General features: G+C 49.8%; 1 protein-coding gene across 1 annotated transcript in view; it reads left to right on the forward strand.

Annotated features, from left to right (window-relative positions):
- The first annotated feature begins 436 nt into the window (after positions 1–436).
- The window catches only part of LOC149452152 (uncharacterized), a 57828-nt gene continuing 41710 nt past the window's right edge, over positions 437–16554 (forward strand). The window contains exons 1-3 of the mRNA XM_089689726.1: positions 437–674; positions 791–882; positions 3169–4045. Coding sequence (XP_089545852.1) covers positions 590–674; positions 791–882; positions 3169–4045 — 1054 coding nt within the window. The 5' untranslated portion in view covers positions 437–589. The remainder of the gene's footprint in view (positions 675–790; positions 883–3168; positions 4046–16554) is intronic.

The raw sequence follows: 16554 nt of genomic DNA on the forward strand, positions 1-16554 counted from the left end.
TCAGTCCACCCCTGCATCATACTGACCACACAGTTCTCCTCCCAATGTCCTTCCAACCAGAGTCAGAGAATCCTATGACATCACACTGATCTCACAGCTTCTCCTCAAAATGTCCCTCCGGCTGGCTTCTTTTTCTGATGCTCTTAGAATGTGGGTGTCCCTTGGTATTCTCAATAGTCAGAACAAGCCTATACCCTGCGTAGTGTGGGGGTCCTGTGGGGGGGAATTATACCTCAGCCTGAAGTGGGGCTTTAATAAAATGGAGACCTGAATGGAGAGGTGAGGAGGATTCTGGGAATATCATTTGATGTGACTATTTGTGTTCAGATGTAGAGTTTTCCTCCTGTGAAGTCTGGAGATCATATGACATCACATTGCCTCCACCTCCCTCCCTGATAGAAGAGAGAAAGAAGAAGAAGATTCTAGAAGTCACCAGAGAGATCACTGAGCTGCTGACAGGAGAGGTGAGCGGTGCCGGGAATTCTGGGACATTCTCCAGTAACAGACAAGGGATGTGTCTGGATGGTGACTGTATCATTGTGTGTGTCAGGTTCCTATAAGGTGTCAGGGTGTCACTGTCTATTTCTCCATGGAGGAGTGGGAGTATTTAGAAGGACACAAGGATCTCTACAAGGACGTCATGATGGACAATCAGCCGCCCCTCACATCACCGGGTAAGAGGAGACTTTATTGTAAAGGAGAGAGCAGTACGGAGGATCCACCTAGATCCCCCATCATCTGATAAACACATAGAAACAATGGATTCAGTCAGTGTGTGTGTTTCCTACAGATGGATCCAGTCATAGGAACCCACCAGAGAGATGTCCCCGTCCTCTGTATTCCCGGGATTCCACACAGGAAGGTCACACCATCCCTCACCATCATCAGGTAGATGAGGAACAATCACTGATAGTATCATTAGGATCTGTACATTATCTGCATTGTTACCATTGATGGCATTTTTATTATATATTCAGAGTGGAAACCTGAGAGATCCTAAAGTTGAGGTTAAAGAAGAGATACAAGAGGAGGAGGATGAGGATGGGGGGATGGAGGAGTCAGAGCTGCTAAAGGAACACAAAGATCTGTACCAGGACACCATGGTGGAGTCATCCAGCTACAGGAACCCACCAGAGAGATGTCCCCGTCCTCTGTATTCCCGGGATTCCACACAGGAAGGTCACACCATCCCTCACTATTACAAGGTTGGTGGGATGGAGCGTCTAGAACATGGACTTGTAAAGATGATGTGTGGATATTTTATATGACCTTACATTTTACAGATGATATTTTCTCTCATTTCCTTGATTTAGAGTGGAGATCCAATCGATATAGAATTTGAGGTGAAAGCAGAAGAAGAAGAGGCGTATGTGAGGGATGATCAGCAGTCTATGGAGGAGGATGGAATAACGGGGACATTTATAGAGGAGGACACTCCTACAGAGATCAGCACAGGTGGGTCATGAACACTAAATCCATTCCTCCACCCATACTGCTCACTGATTGGTCCAGAGTAGGGCGGGGACTGGGTGATATCAGCCTGTAATCCCCTGGTCACTTTCCTGAGCTGTGTTCCCCGTCCTGTATTCCTGGATTTCTCTCGGATAATCTTCCTTCTCTGTGCTGCAGACACAATTTATGTATCTAGACTGGATTTATGGAGGTTCTGGTGTTCAGCTGGCAGCAAAATGTTGATTTTCACCATAGATATTACTAGACCTAGGTGCCTGGGGTGTGAGTCTTGTATCTTTTTCCCCATGCCCGGGTCTAGTAAGATCTCTGACAGAACATTTCTCCCAGGGTTCCTTGCTCTGTTATCTGCTGGCTGTGCCGGGTGGAGGGATATGTCTGTAGTGTCTCAGACCCAACTCACTGAGTGCAGTCTCAGGAGATGGGAGGCAGCGGTGTGGGATCTCTGCAACTTGTCTACAGTAAACAGATACAGTCCACAGATAACTGAATACCAATATTATGAGTCCTGACCCTTACACTGTATAATTTATATTGTACATTACATACTCCTGACCCCTGCACTATATACTCTATGTTGTACATTACATACTCCTGACCCCTGCACTATATTCTCTATGTTGTACATTACATCCTCCTGACCCCTGCACTATATACTCTATATTGTACATTACATACTCCTGACCCCTGCACTATATACTCTATATTGTACATTACATCCTCCTGACCCCTGCACTATATACTCTATGTTGTACATTACATACTCCTGACCCCTGCACTATATACTCTATGGTGTACATTACATACTCCTGACCCCTGCACTATATACTCTATGTTGTACATTACATACTCCTGACCCCTGCACTATATACTCTATGGTGTACATTACATACTCCTGACCCCTGCACTATATACTCTATGTTGTACATTACATACTCCTGACCCCTGCACTATATACTGATATATATACATATATATATAGATCATTCTGATACTATATAGTCCTATCTGCTGTATCTTATACAATATGTTGTACATTCCATATTCCTGACTTCTGCTCTCTATTTTCTACCCACTGCTATATTTACACATAATATGGATTCTCATTGTTACACCCATTTCCTACCAGCTGGACATTTTATATCTGGTGTTTTGATTGGAGCACAGATTTTTAATGAGGGTGGAGTCAATACCCCAATGATGGTGGTCTTCAGGATCAGTCCAGTCTTCATCTTGGTTGTTCTCCCCCCATCCTCACTCTCTGACCTCTGGTGGGGCTCAGCCCCGCTGTTCTTCATGACTAAATCATGGACTAAATAAGGAAGTGCAGTACTTCTTGTGTTGGGAAGATGGCGATGAGTGATAGAGGGGGTGGGGACCCTCGTCCTATAATCCCCTCATCACTGTCCCTCCTATAAAAGACAGTTCTGGTTGTTTCCTCACTCTCTGACTAAGGTCCATGAATAAAGAAATGACCTGGTAGGAGATCAGAGGAGCCATTTCCTAGTTCCCTTGAGGGAGGAATTGTAAGCTCCTCAGAGACCAAGCTGCCTGATGTGGGCGGAGTCCTGGTTTGGGGGAACCAATCAGCTCCTGTCTAGTAATCCTCTTTGTCTTTGTATTTTAGTCCATGGCCGGGAGATGAGGAAAACCTCCGAGGATTGTCTCACTTTGTCTCCAGACTGGAAAGTAGAAGATGAGGACATCACACAGTATAGTCCAGGAGAAAACCCGGCTCCCTCCAATGTCCATCCGGCACCACCCAGTGTAGATGGACCATCGGATTCCTCGTATCCTGAGGAACCTCAGACTGTGCGGGACCGGGCCAGCCTTCCAACAGGGAAGAGCTTCTCCTGTACTGAGTGTGGGAAATGTTTCAATTCTAACTCTGAACTTAATGTGCATAGAAGATCTCACACAGGTGAAAAACCGTATTCCTGTCCTGAGTGTGGGAAATGTTTTTCACAAAAGTCTAATCTTCAAACACATCAGAGGCTTCACACAGGTGAGAAGCCATATTCCTGTCTTGAGTGCGGGAAATGTTTTTCAGCAAAGTCACACCTTTACAGACATCAGAGATCTCACTTGGGTGACAAGCTGTATTCCTGTGCTGAATGTGGGCAATGTTTCTCAAACAAGTCTTCTCAATTTAGACATCTGAGATTACACACAGGTGAGAAGCTGTATTCCTGTACTGAGTGTGGGAAATGTTTTTTTAAAAAATCAGAACTTGTTATACATGAGAGATCTCATACAGGGGAAAAGCCATATTTCTGTTCTGAGTGCGGGAAATGTTTTTCAAAGAACTCTAATCTTTACAGACATCAGAGATCTCACACAGGGGAGAAGGTATATTACTGTTCAGAGTGTGGAAAATGTTTTTCAGATAAATCCAGTCTTTATAATCATCAGAGATCTCACACAGGAGAGAAGCCATATTCCTGTTCAGAGTGTGGAAAATGTTTTGTTCAAAAATCTGCTCTTGTCAAACACCAGAGGTCTCACACAGGGGAAAAGCCTTACTCCTGTCCTGAGTGTGGGAAATGTTTTTCAGACAAGTCAAATCTTTACAAACATCCGAGATCTCACACGGGGAAGAATCCACTTTCCTGTCCTGAGTGAGGGAAATGTTCCTCACTAAAGTCCTCTCTTCCTGTACATCAGGGGTCCCACACAACCCTGGAGGTATATTAGTGCCTTGAGTGTGGGAAATGTCTTCTAGATGAATGTTGCTGGACATCCCAGCTCTCATGTGGGGAAGAAGCACACCCTGTTATACACCTCAGATATACTCCATGGCTGATCTTCATCATGGAAGAAACAGTTCATAAGGAGATCATAGGCCCCCAAAGACATGGATGAAGTGTGGGACCGGGTTGGCCATTGATGGCAGAAGAATAAAAATGGAGTCCTGACCTGTCATTGGCTGAGTACAATTTGTGGTGGGAGATTTCACAAACACTTAGAGGTCGATTTTTAATATTGGGTTTATTAAATGTGACTAGAATTCGCCCCTCTGTGACAAATGTCGCTCCAATTCACAGAGATATTTCCTCTGATCATCAGATCCATCTAGTGGCTTTCCTTATGAAAGTATTTCAGGAAAATACAGCATTATCGCCACTAGATGGAGCTGGCCATCATAGGAAATCACTGTGTTAATGATTGGCTTCTCACCTGGACACTGCATATAATAGGCCAGGTGGGACAAGCTCCGTCCTGTGTGGATGTACCCATATGTCTCTCAGAACATGGGGGAGCACAGACACGTGGCCGTGCTGTACTCCCAGGATGTCTGTGTCCCTTGGACACAGCGCATCCCCGATCAGCAGATGGGCTCTGTGATTGGGCTATCTGTTCACATGATGGCTGTGTCCATTCACAGCCATCATGTAATGTAAACTCAGATCGGTATTTAATTGATCAGCTCTGCTTCTCCTCCTCAGCCAATCTGTGCCTGAAAGCCAGGGATTAGTGAGTTATACAGCATATTGTTGCTTGTTACCCAGCCAGGGTCCCTAGTGTGCACCAACATCTATCACATGTTTCACTGTGTCCAATCAACACCTGTCACAGTGTACCAGTGTCCCATCAACAGCAGTCACAGTGTACCAGTGTCCCATCAACATTTGTTGCAGTATACCAGTTGTCTTGGAATTTCTTTTTCAACACATTTTTCCTTACCGTGAGTAGCTCTTTTGAGATGTGGGGAAAAATGGAGCTCCTGTGACCCAGGAATAATCAGATACTCTCAGGTTGGAGGTTGAATTCACTTTGTGTCCGGCTCTAACCCCAGACTCTTGTTTTATTAAAAGCACACACACGCCCCCCCACACGGGGGGTCAGGTCAATCCCCTCCCACAGAACAATGTATAGGGGGTGTCCATACACGAGAATGTACATCCTGTTTGGAGTGTAGCATTTCCTCTTATCTATACTGAAAACCAGTTAAACCATTCCTCCCCGCCCCCATAAGCTCTCTGTGGAGAGCAAGCTTCCCATCCCTTACATGCTATCAGCTCCTAGTAGTATGTACATTGTCTGTACAAGCATCCCTTAGATTAAACAGTGTCAGTCTGTATCTGAATGGGCCCGATACGATCTTTATTAAAGCACATCCATCCAGATACAGTTCAGGCCGGTAGTGGCTTGTAAGGTATACATGAGCCTACACACGGAGTTCGCACTGCGCGGCACCTGGCCATACGAAGTCCATGTGGTACTATGCTGCTGATATGTAGATACAGGCCCGCGGCCTACTGCCAGCGACATTCGCATTGAATGCAGTGGTGGTATACACGCCAGTCTATAAGCGCAGATCTGCCATCTTATCCATTACCGAGCTGAGTACTGTAATACATACATTGTAAATGCGCATGGCCTAATTGCAGCCTTCAGAGCTTTAATTAAGCCACACGAGAGACATATGAATAACACGAATATATGACACATTTAAAGTTCAACCAACAATACAAAATTTCCATGACATTCCCTCCTGTTTTATCATATTCTACTCGTGTCCCTTCCTGATCTTCTTCAGCTTGATGGGTGTAGTCTCAAAACCTCAAAGAGTTGGTCTTAGACCAGAGTTCCTGTAGTTGTCCCTGAGAATAAAGCTCCACGGGGTACCTGAAACAACAAGACCCGACGCAGAATCGACGCAAACAGGCTTGATTGAAGCAATGATCCTCAAGAGCATTGGAACCTTCACTACAGGAAGGCTCTTGCAGAAACCACAAACAGACTTGTATGAATAAGGCTTGTGATCCCACGGTGGTCTGGGGAGATCCAGCAGCAGATTCTCAAATTGCCCCTGCAGATGGGGCCATACAAGGCTGGTCTCGACCCAGACGGTTTTCCAAAATGCAGACACAAACAACGATGAGGCTTGAAGCTTGCTTGGAGGTCTTGGAGAACATGATTTTCAGGGAGATAAATTTAGAGGGAAGCCAGGACGTAACCTGCAGAGAAGGTGGCTGGTTGGTGAGGTCTTCCTCTGATCAGTGGTTGGAGTGGGATCCCAGGAGCGGGCATGGAGATGTGGAGTCTGCCCGAGCTTGGCTTATAAGGTTGATGAGGCAACAGGAACATCTCACCGCAGCATATAGGAGGCAGAGGAAAAAGAAAAGCATCAGGACATACACTCCCACTTCCTTCAACCAAGATCCGATGGAGAACAAGAAATCTCCCAAACCCTTGAACGGATTCCAACCCTCACTAGCTATAGCTCTAGCTTTTCCCTGTAGTTCACTAACTTTGTCCATATGGGCCTGGACCTTGTCATCGGTGTCTTCTATCCAAGTACAACAATCCTCTCTGATGAACTCACAGAACCCCCCTTTGGCGGCTAAAAGATAATCAAGGGCCATCTTCTCCTGAAGCACTAAAATTCCCATCTGCTGTTGTTCTTGGGCAATTTCTCTGACTGCCTCTACGGTCTCGTTAAACATACTATCCACGATGACAGAAAAATTGTTCAGGTGCTTCATAAGTTCTATTCCCCAACCTGTCCATGAGGGGAACCAAGCCCATGCCTGGTCGCCCTCAGAGAACAGCTCCCTGTGAACTGTCCCTGCCATCCCTACCTTCTTGTGGACCATCAACTCTTCATGATCCATCACTACATAGGATGCGGGGACTAGCTTTTTGAGGGCACACAAACCTTTTGCGTTCTGGGGAAATGTTCTATAGGCTGCCGAACTACACAGAAAATAGTATGGACCTGTCATAGCAGAGCAGGAGGAGTTCCTCGTTCGGCCTCTGGCACTGAGCAACAGTTGCACAGACTGGGGGATTGCTCCCTCAGTCTGCACATCACATCCGTCCTTCCAACAAACGTGGTCTGGTCGGTTAGTGTGGTTACTCAGAAGGGAAGTCTGGTTAGTCAGATTGACAGTTATACCTCCCTCACAGGTGGTAGTCCCAACAAACTTGTTACCTAAACCAAAGCTGATGTTAAAGCACACCTGAGGGCTGCTTAGCTGCCCAGTTACCCATAATGGACTGACGATGCCCTACAGGAGCTGGAGCTAATATTGGTACTAAAACTGATGTTCTACAGACAAATGTCTACGTGGGAGCTGACCAGGGGTCCCTTGCTTTTTCATGCCAACACGGATGTCATATAGGGCATTATTATTATTATTACTACGAGTTTATATAGCGCCAAAGGGTTTGCTCAGCGCTGTACAATAGGGGGGACAATACATGGCACAGTACAGCAACAACAAACAACGTACGAGGGGTAAGAGGGCCCTACTCTTACGAGCTTACAATCTAGGAGGGAGGGGGTAAAGGTACAGTAGGAAGTGGCTGAGGGGGATGAAGTGGTGGGAGGAATGAGGGAGGGTGGCCGTTAGGTGAGGGTGGGGTAGGCTTCCCTGAAGAGATGGGTTTTGAGGGAGCGCCTGAATGTGAATAGGGAAGGCGACAGTCTGATGGATTGGGGCAGTGAGTTCCAGAGGATGGGGGAGGACCTGGAGAAGTCCTGCAGTCGTGCATGGGAGGAGGAGACCAGGGAGCAGGATAGAAGGAGGTCCTGTGAGGAGCGAAGGGTACGGGTAGGGTGGTACTTGGTGATCAGGTTGGTGAGGTAGTCAGGGGCAGTGTTGTGAACGGCTTTGTAGGTCAGGGTTAGGAGTTTAAATTTGATGTGTTGGGCAATCGGGAGCCAGTGGAGGGAGAGGCAGAGGGGGGTGGCAGAGGTGGAGCGGGTGGTGAGGTGGATGAGTCTGGCAGCTGAGTTCAGGATGGTCTGGAGCGGGGAGAGCCTGCACTTGGGTAGGCCAGTGAGGAGGGAGTTGCAGTAGTCAAGGCGTGAGATGATGAGGGAGTGTACTAGAAGTTTGGTGGTGTCTGGGGTGAGGAAGGAGCGTATCTTGGCAATGTTGCGAAGATGGAGCCTGCATGTGTTTGTGAGTGATTTGACATGCGGTTGGAGGGAGAGGTTCGCGTCAAGAATGACGCCAAGGACTTTGGCTTGCGGGGCGGGAGTGATAGTGGAGTTGTTGGCGATGATGGATAGGATGGGGGGGGGGGTGTTGGCAGGGGGAAAGATGAGGAGCTCGGTTTTGGAGAGGTTGAGCTTGAGGAAATGTAGCGACATCCAGTCTGAGATGTCATTTAGGAGGTGAGTGATGCGGGCGGAGATAGTGGGGGTGAGGTGAGGGGTGGAGAGGTAGATTTGGGTGTCGTCAGCATAGAGGTGATAGTTGAAGCCGTGAGATTGTATGAGTTTGCCCAGGGAGGAGGTGTAGATGGAGAAGAGAAGGAGTCCAAGGACAGAGCCTTGGGGGACCCCAACAGAGAGGGGGAGGGAGGGGGAGGTGGCACCATTGTAGGTGACACTGAAGGAGCGTCGGGATAGGTAGGATGAGAACCAGGAGAGAGCAGTATCTCCGATGCCAAGGGAGAGTAGTTTATTAAGGAGGAGGGGGTGGTCAACTGTGTCGAAGGCCGCAGAGAGGTCCAGGAGAAGGAGGACAGAGTAGTCGCCCTTGGCTTTGGCGTTGAGTAGGTCGTTAGTGATTTTGAGGAGGGCAGTTTCAGTGGAGTGTAGGGGACGGAAGCCGGACTGTAGAGGGTCAAGGAGGTTATTGTCTGTAAGGTGGGCGCTTAGGCGATCGTAGACTATGCGTTCAAGGAGCTTGGAGGTGAGTGGCAGCAGGGAGATGGGTCTGAGGTTGTTGGGGTCCACGGGATCCAGGGAGGGCTTTTTGAGGATGGGGGTGAGGGCATGAACAGCAGCCATTGCGGACATGTGATGACTGGGTGGGGGCTTAGAGCATACCCAACAGTTGGTTTTGTTGGCGGTTCTGGCTAATCGCAGATGCATTTTAAATAAAAGGTTGGGGGGCGCCGGGGATGGACGCTCAGTGAAGAGAGCTCCGTCCACCCGCCAGCACGATCGCGGCACACTACGACACCAGGGAGTGATTAACAGCTCATTAGAGCCATTAACCCCTTGCCATCCGTATGGGCTATGACCTGAAGAAGGAAAACACCAGGAAATTCCACGAAAATGACCAGCTTCTATCCCGCACTGACACCCTGCAGCCAAGATGGCGCCGGCACTCTGCTGACAGGCTTGTCTGCTCAGCAACAGCAGCAGGGAGAGGATACAAACCACCAGGCTGCATACCATCCAGACCCCAGGTTAAAGGGACAGCTCTACCCCGGAGACCCTGGTGAGTCCTCTCCTCCCCTGTCTCCCACAACTAGCAGCCCGGCAAAATCCAGACCCAGGCTGGACACAGGATCACCCCCTGACAGCCTTCTACCTTCTCTCTCAACCACTGCACTATCTGCTTCTTCTCCATCTTTGATTGATTCCTATCCTGCCTCTGATCAACCTATTACAGAAATTTCTATGAAGAATATGCTCCTTTCCCTGCGACAGACGCTACATATTGACCTGACTGCCTCATTATCCCAAATTTCTAATACGGTCCAAAACCAAGAGAAACGTATCCGCCATATCGAAAACAAACTGGGAGAAGTATGTACCACCCATAACGATCTTATAGATGCACACACAGATCATACAACAGACATCAAACAGACTTAGAAGATCGTTCCCGGCGGAACAACATTAAATTCCGTGGGATCCCAGAAACCGTCGCCACGGAAGCCATTGTACCGTTCATACAACAATATATGAAAAATCTCATTCCCACCCTCACTGACGTGGAATTGGCTATAGACTGAGCACATCAAATTCCCAAACCATCATTTTTACCTGCGACAATTCCCAGAGATATACTAACGCGCATAAATTTTTTCCACGTAAAGGAGAAAATAATGATTGCAGCCAGACAGTCGACCTCCATTCCTCCAGCCCAAGCAAACATTAAACTATTCACAGACCTCTCTAAAGCAACACTAACCAATCGCAAGAAGCTCATTAGAATAAATAAAGCACTAAGAAACTACAACATCGCCTATCAATGGGGCTTCCCTATGAAATTGAATGTCAAGTACCAAGGCAGATTCTTCAAAATTAACTCCCTAGAGGCAGGCATCGAATTACTGAAAAAATGGAGCATTATACCAGCAGATTCCCATCAGTCAACATCCAACCATCCGCAACGAATGGAAACAGGAAGATCATAGTCTTCAATCAAGCATATTACCTCCACGTCCAATTCCCTGGACTCAACTCTCTAAAGCACTAGCTGGCAATTGGCCCCCAATCGATCGAACATACTGATCACCCAAGTCCGTTTCAAGCATGAGCTTTTGGAAGACTCATGCTTTCTCATGCCCCCACTTTACACAGTAGCAGATACTGCTACGCATGTTACTTGCATTGTTTGCAAGGCTTTTTTTCCCCTGTTATTACCCTGGTTCTTACCCCAAGCTACCAGTCATCGCTCGCTAAAATCATTCTTTTTAACAACCCCCGACACAAAGTTGAAATATCAAGCAACAAAAGCAACAATCACATGTTTACAAAACCACACACCTGATATTCCATCGTCTCCAATACAAGGAAGTCCACTCCTCTTTCTGACACCTGAACCACCAAAACTACAATATTCAAACCATCTACAATCAACAAAATGATTACTATTTTTTCGCTAAATGTCCGAGTTCTCAACTCCCCCTTCAAATGATCCTTGCTCACGAGAGAAATCCGCACCACTCAACCTGACATCATATTCCTACAAGAGACCCACTTCGCCTCTGCAAAAATTCCTAAATTCAACATCCCTCAGTTCTCTACAGTATATATGGCAATGATCCCCAAAAAGAAAAATGGCGTCATTACAGCCATAAGAGACTCCCTGAAGTTTCAACCTATTGCGGAAATAGCGGATCCACAAGGTCGCTACTAGAGATGAGCGAAGTATTCAAAAATTCGATTCGACTGATTCGGCGAATTCGTGGAAAAATTTCGATTCGAGTCGAATATATTCGCTGTGAATTTAACTTAAAAAAGGGTGTTTCTAGGCTTCAGAGAGCCTTTATATTAGTGCAGAACACTGTACCTTTAATTTAAATGCCCTTGGAGTCTGCTGGGGAAGAGAAATAATACTGTCAGTCAGTATGACATGCAGATGAGTGCCGTCGATCTTAGAATCACCGCACACTTCACTCATTTGGGCAGTCACGGGGCCAAAACCAGAGTGTGGAGCCACAGTGTGGCGGTGGAGGCAGCAGCAATGGGAGGCCATACAGCACCCTATGACAAAAATGGAAACCACCAGCAGTGTGAGGAGACCTGAAAGTGGCACATGGCAGAGTGTGGCGATAGAGACAGCAGCAATGGGAGGCCGTACAGGGACCCATGACACACTCTGGACCTGGCAGCAGCATGAGGAGGCGGTACAGGGGCCCATGGCAGATTAGGGGCCTGGCAGCAGCATGAGGAGTCGGTACGGGGGCCCATGGCAGATTACGGGCCTGGCAGCAGCAATGGGAGGCCGTACAGGGACCCATGACACACTCTGGACCTGGCAGCAGCATGGGGAGGCGGTACAGGGGCCCATGACAGATTACGGGCCTGGCAGCAGCATGAGGAGTCGGTACGGGGGCCCATGACACACTCTGGACCTGGCAGCAGCATGAGGAGGCGGTACAGGGGTGCATGACAGATTACGAGCCTGGCAGCAGCAACTTGGACAGGAGGACGTTCAGCTTCTGCACCGTCTGGTGCGTGCTCGCAAACTGTTGTCTCTTGGAAACGGATTCCAAGAAAGACTGCTGACGGAATCCGTGAAGAGGAGTAGCAGGAGAAGGAGCATCTGAACGAGCGGAATATGCCAACAAGCGACAACAGGGGCCCATGACAGATTACGGGCCTGGCAGCAGCATGAGGAGTCGGTACGGGGGCCCATGGCAGATTAGGGGCCTGGCAGCAGCTATGGGAGGCCCGTAATCTGCCAGCACCCTATGACAAAAAATGGAACCCACCAGCAGTGTGAGGAGACCTGAAAGTGGCACATGGCAGAGTGTGGCGATGGAGACAGCAGCAATGGGAGGCCGTACAGGGACCCATGAGAGACTCTGGACCTGGCAGCAGCATGAGGAGGCGGTATAGGGGCCCATGGCAGATTAGGGGCCTGGCAGCAGCTATGGGAGGCCCGTAATCTGCCAGCACCCTATGACAAAAAATGGAATACACCAGCAGTGTGAGGAGACCTGAAAGTGGCACATGGCAGAGTGTGGCGATGGAGACAGCAGCAATGGAAGGCCGTACAGGGACCCATGAGAGACTGTGGACTTGGCAGCAGCATGAGGAGGCGGTATAGGGGCCCATGGCAGATTAGGGGCCTGGCAGCAGCTATGGGAGGCCCGTAATCTGCCAGCACCCTATGACAAAAAATGTAACACACCAGCAGTGTGAGGAGACCTGAAAGTGGCACATGTTTGGGGCATGATTCATGGCGGATTTAGTCAGTTGTGTCAGGAACTGGTGGTTTGAAATCCAGACTAATCCACGCCTGATTCATTTTCACAAACGTCAGTCTCTCCACACTTTGGGTGGACAGTCGTGTCCTCCGCGGAGTTGCAATACCTCCTGCCGCACTAAACACGCGCTCTGATGCCACGCTACTGGCCGGGCATGACAGCCTTTCAAGGGCAAATTCAGCTAGTTGGGGCCAAAGGTCAAGTTTCGTTGCCCAGTAGTCAAGGGGATTGTCTACCTCGGTTGGCAGGGTGCTGTCCAAGTAGGCCTAAGCCTGTTGTTTGAGGTCCTGCTCCAGGTCCACCTGATGCTGCTGCTGCTGCTGCGGCTGGTTAGTAGTTTCCTCACTGCGCTGGTGAAGAAAGCTACTCATCATCGACTGCAGACTGAGGCAGCCGCTGCTGGTGGAGCTGCCACTGCTCCTACCACCCCACCCCTCCCCTGCTGCCATGGCAGCGGAACGCGAGCGCACAGGGCCCACAGTGTCTGAGGATGGACGTTGGCGCAGACAGGCAGAGACCAGCTGACTACATAGGTGGTTTTTATAGTACGTTATTTTGGCCTCCCTCTCAGCAGGTGTGAAAAAGGCCACCATTTTTGAACGGTAGCGAGGGTCCAACAAGGTGGACAGCCAAAAGTCATCCCTCTGTCTGATGGTTATTATTCGGCTGTCGCTACGCAAGCAACCGAGCATGCTATGGGCCATTTGTGCCAAGGAATGCGAGGGACTCCCTGCCTCCATCTCCACAGCATACTGCCACGGTGCGTCTGGGTCCTCTGTCTCCTCCTCCTCCTCCTCCTCCACCAGATGCTCCTGCTCCTCCACTCCTGTCCGCTGAGTGGAAAAACCACCCATTTCACTCAATAATTCCTGAGCACCAATGTCCTCCTCTACCTCCTCCTCTTCTTCCTGTCCTGCCCCCACAGGGGTCATGTGGCGTTGAGATCTGTGCGCCACGTCTACCGCACCCTGACCAGCAATTGTTAACAGCATTTGTTCCAGGACGTGCAACAGAGGAATGACGTCGTTCATCCCATAGTCCTGCCGACTCACGAATAGCGTGGCCTCCTCAAAGGGCCTGAGCAAGCGCAGGTGTCACGCATGAGCTGCCAATGGCTGACATCTAAGTCACACAGGGAGTACCTTTATCCGCTTTTAACATCAGGAAATCTGTGATGGCCTTTCGCTGTTCGTAAAGGCGGTCTAACATATGTAGGGTTGAATTCCACCTTGTTGCAACGTCACAGCATGAGGAGTCGGTACGGGGGCCCATGGCAGATTACGTGCCTGGCAGCAGCAATGGGAAGCCCGTAATCTGCCAGCACCCTATGTCAAAAAATTCAACACACCAGCAGTGTGAGGAGACCTGAAAGTGGCACATGGCAGAGTGTGGCTATGGAGACAGCAGCAATGGGAGGCCGTACAGGGACCCATGACACACTCTGGACTTGGCAGCAGCATGAGGAGGCGGTATAGGGGCCCATGGCAGATTAGGGGCCTGGCAGCAGCTATGGGAGGCCCGTAATCTGCCAGCACCCTATGTCAAAAAATTCTACACACCAGCAGTGTGAGGAGACCTGAAAGTGGCACATGGCAGAGTGTGGCGATGGAGACAGCAGCAATGGGAGGCCGTACAGGGACCCATGAGAGACTCTGGACCTGGCAGCAGCATGAGGAGGCGGTATATAGGGGCCTATGGCAGATTAGGGGCCTGGCAGCAGCTATAGGAGGCCCGTAATCTGCCAGCACCCTATGTCAAAAAATTCTACACACCAGCAGTGTGAGGAGACCTGAAAGTGGCACATGGCAGAGTGTGGCGATGGAGACAGCAGCAATGGGAGGCCGTACAGGGACCCATGAGAGACTCTGGACCTGGCAGCAGCATGAGGAGGCGGTATATAGGGGCCTATGGCAGATTAGGGGCCTGGCAGCAGCTATAGGAGGCCCGTAATCTGCCAGCACCCTATGTCAAAAAATTCTACACACCAGCAGTGTGAGGAGACCTGAAAGTGGCACATGGCAGAGTGTGGCGATGGAGACAGCAGCAATGGGAGGCCGTACAGGGACCCATGAGAGACTCTGGACCTGGCAGCAGCATGAGGAGGCGGTATATAGGGGCCTATGGCAGATTAGGGGCCTGGCAGCAGCTATAGGAGGCCCGTAATCTGCCAGCACCCTATGTCAAAAAATTCTACACACCAGCAGTGTGAGGAGACCTGAAAGTGGCACATGGCAGAGTGTGGCGATGGAGACAGCAGCAATGGGAGGCCGTACAGGGACCCATGACAGACTCTGTACCTGGCAGCAGCATGAGGAGGCGGTATATAGGGGCCCATGGCAGATTAGGGGCCTGGCAGCAGCTATGGGAGGCCCGTAATCTGCCAGCACCCTATGTCAAAAAATTGAAAACACAAGCAGTGTGAAGAGACCTGAATGTGGCACATGGCAGAGTGTGGCGATGGAGACAGCAGCAATGGGAGGCCGTACAGGGACCCATGAGAGACTCTGGACCTGGCAGCAGCATGAGGAGGCGGTATAGGGGCCCATGGCAGATTAGGGGCCTGGCAGCAGCTATTGGAGGCCCGTAATCTGCCAGCACCCTATGTCAAAAAATTGAACACACCAGCAGTGTGAGGAGACCTGAAAGTGGCACATGGCATGAGAGACTGTGGACCTGGCAGCAGCATGAGGAGGCGGTATAGGGGCCCATGGCAGATTAGGGGCCTGGCAGCAGCTATGGGAGGCCCGTAATCTGCCAGCACCCTATGACAAAAAATGTAACACACCAGCAGTGTGAGTAGACCTGAAAGTGGCACATGGCAGGGGCATGATTCATGGCGGATTTAGTCAGTTGTGTCAGGAACTGGTGGTTTGAAATCCAGACTAATCCACGCCTGATTCATTTTCACAAACGTGAGTCTCTCCACACTTTGGGTGGACAGTCGTGTCCTCCGCGGAGTTACAATACCTCCTGCCGCACTAAACACGCGCTCCGATGCCACGCTACTGGCCGGGCATGACAGCCTTTCAAGGGCAAATTCAGCTAGTTGGGGCCAAAGGTCAAGTTTCGTTGCCCAGTAGTCAAGGGGATTGTCTACCTCGGTTGGCAGGGTGCTGTCCAAGTAGGCCCAAGCCTGTTGTTTGAGCTCCTGCTCCAGGTCCACCTGATGCTGCTGCTGCGGCTGGTTAGTAGTTTCCTCACTGCGCTGGTGAAGAAAGCTACTCATCATCGACTGCAGACTGAGGCAGCCGCTGCTGGTGGAGCTGCCACTGCTCCTACCACCCCACCCCTCCCCTGCTGCCATGGCAGCGGAACGCGAGCGCACAGGGCCCACAGTGTCTGAGGATGGACGTTGGCGCACAAAGGCAGAGACCAACTGACTACATAGGTGGTTTTTATAGTACGTAATTTTGGCCTCCCTCTCAGCAGGTGTGAAAAAGGCCACCATTTTGGAACGATAGCGAGGGTCCAACAAGGTGGACAGCCAAAAGTCATCCCTCTGTCTGATGGTTATTATTCGGCTGTCGCTACGCAAGCAACCGAGCATGCTATGGGCCATTTGCGCCAAGGAAAGCGAGGGACTCCCTGCCTCCATCTCCACAGCATACTGCCACGGTGCGTCTGGGTCCTCTGTCTCCTCCTCTACCAGATGCTCCTGCTCCTCCACTCCTG

Source organism: Staurois parvus, unplaced genomic scaffold (assembly GCF_062004578.1).
Source record: "Staurois parvus isolate SC_StPar_1 unplaced genomic scaffold, SC_StPar_1.0 ptg000494l, whole genome shotgun sequence".
In the NCBI taxonomy this organism is placed as follows: domain Eukaryota; kingdom Metazoa; phylum Chordata; class Amphibia; order Anura; family Ranidae; genus Staurois; species Staurois parvus.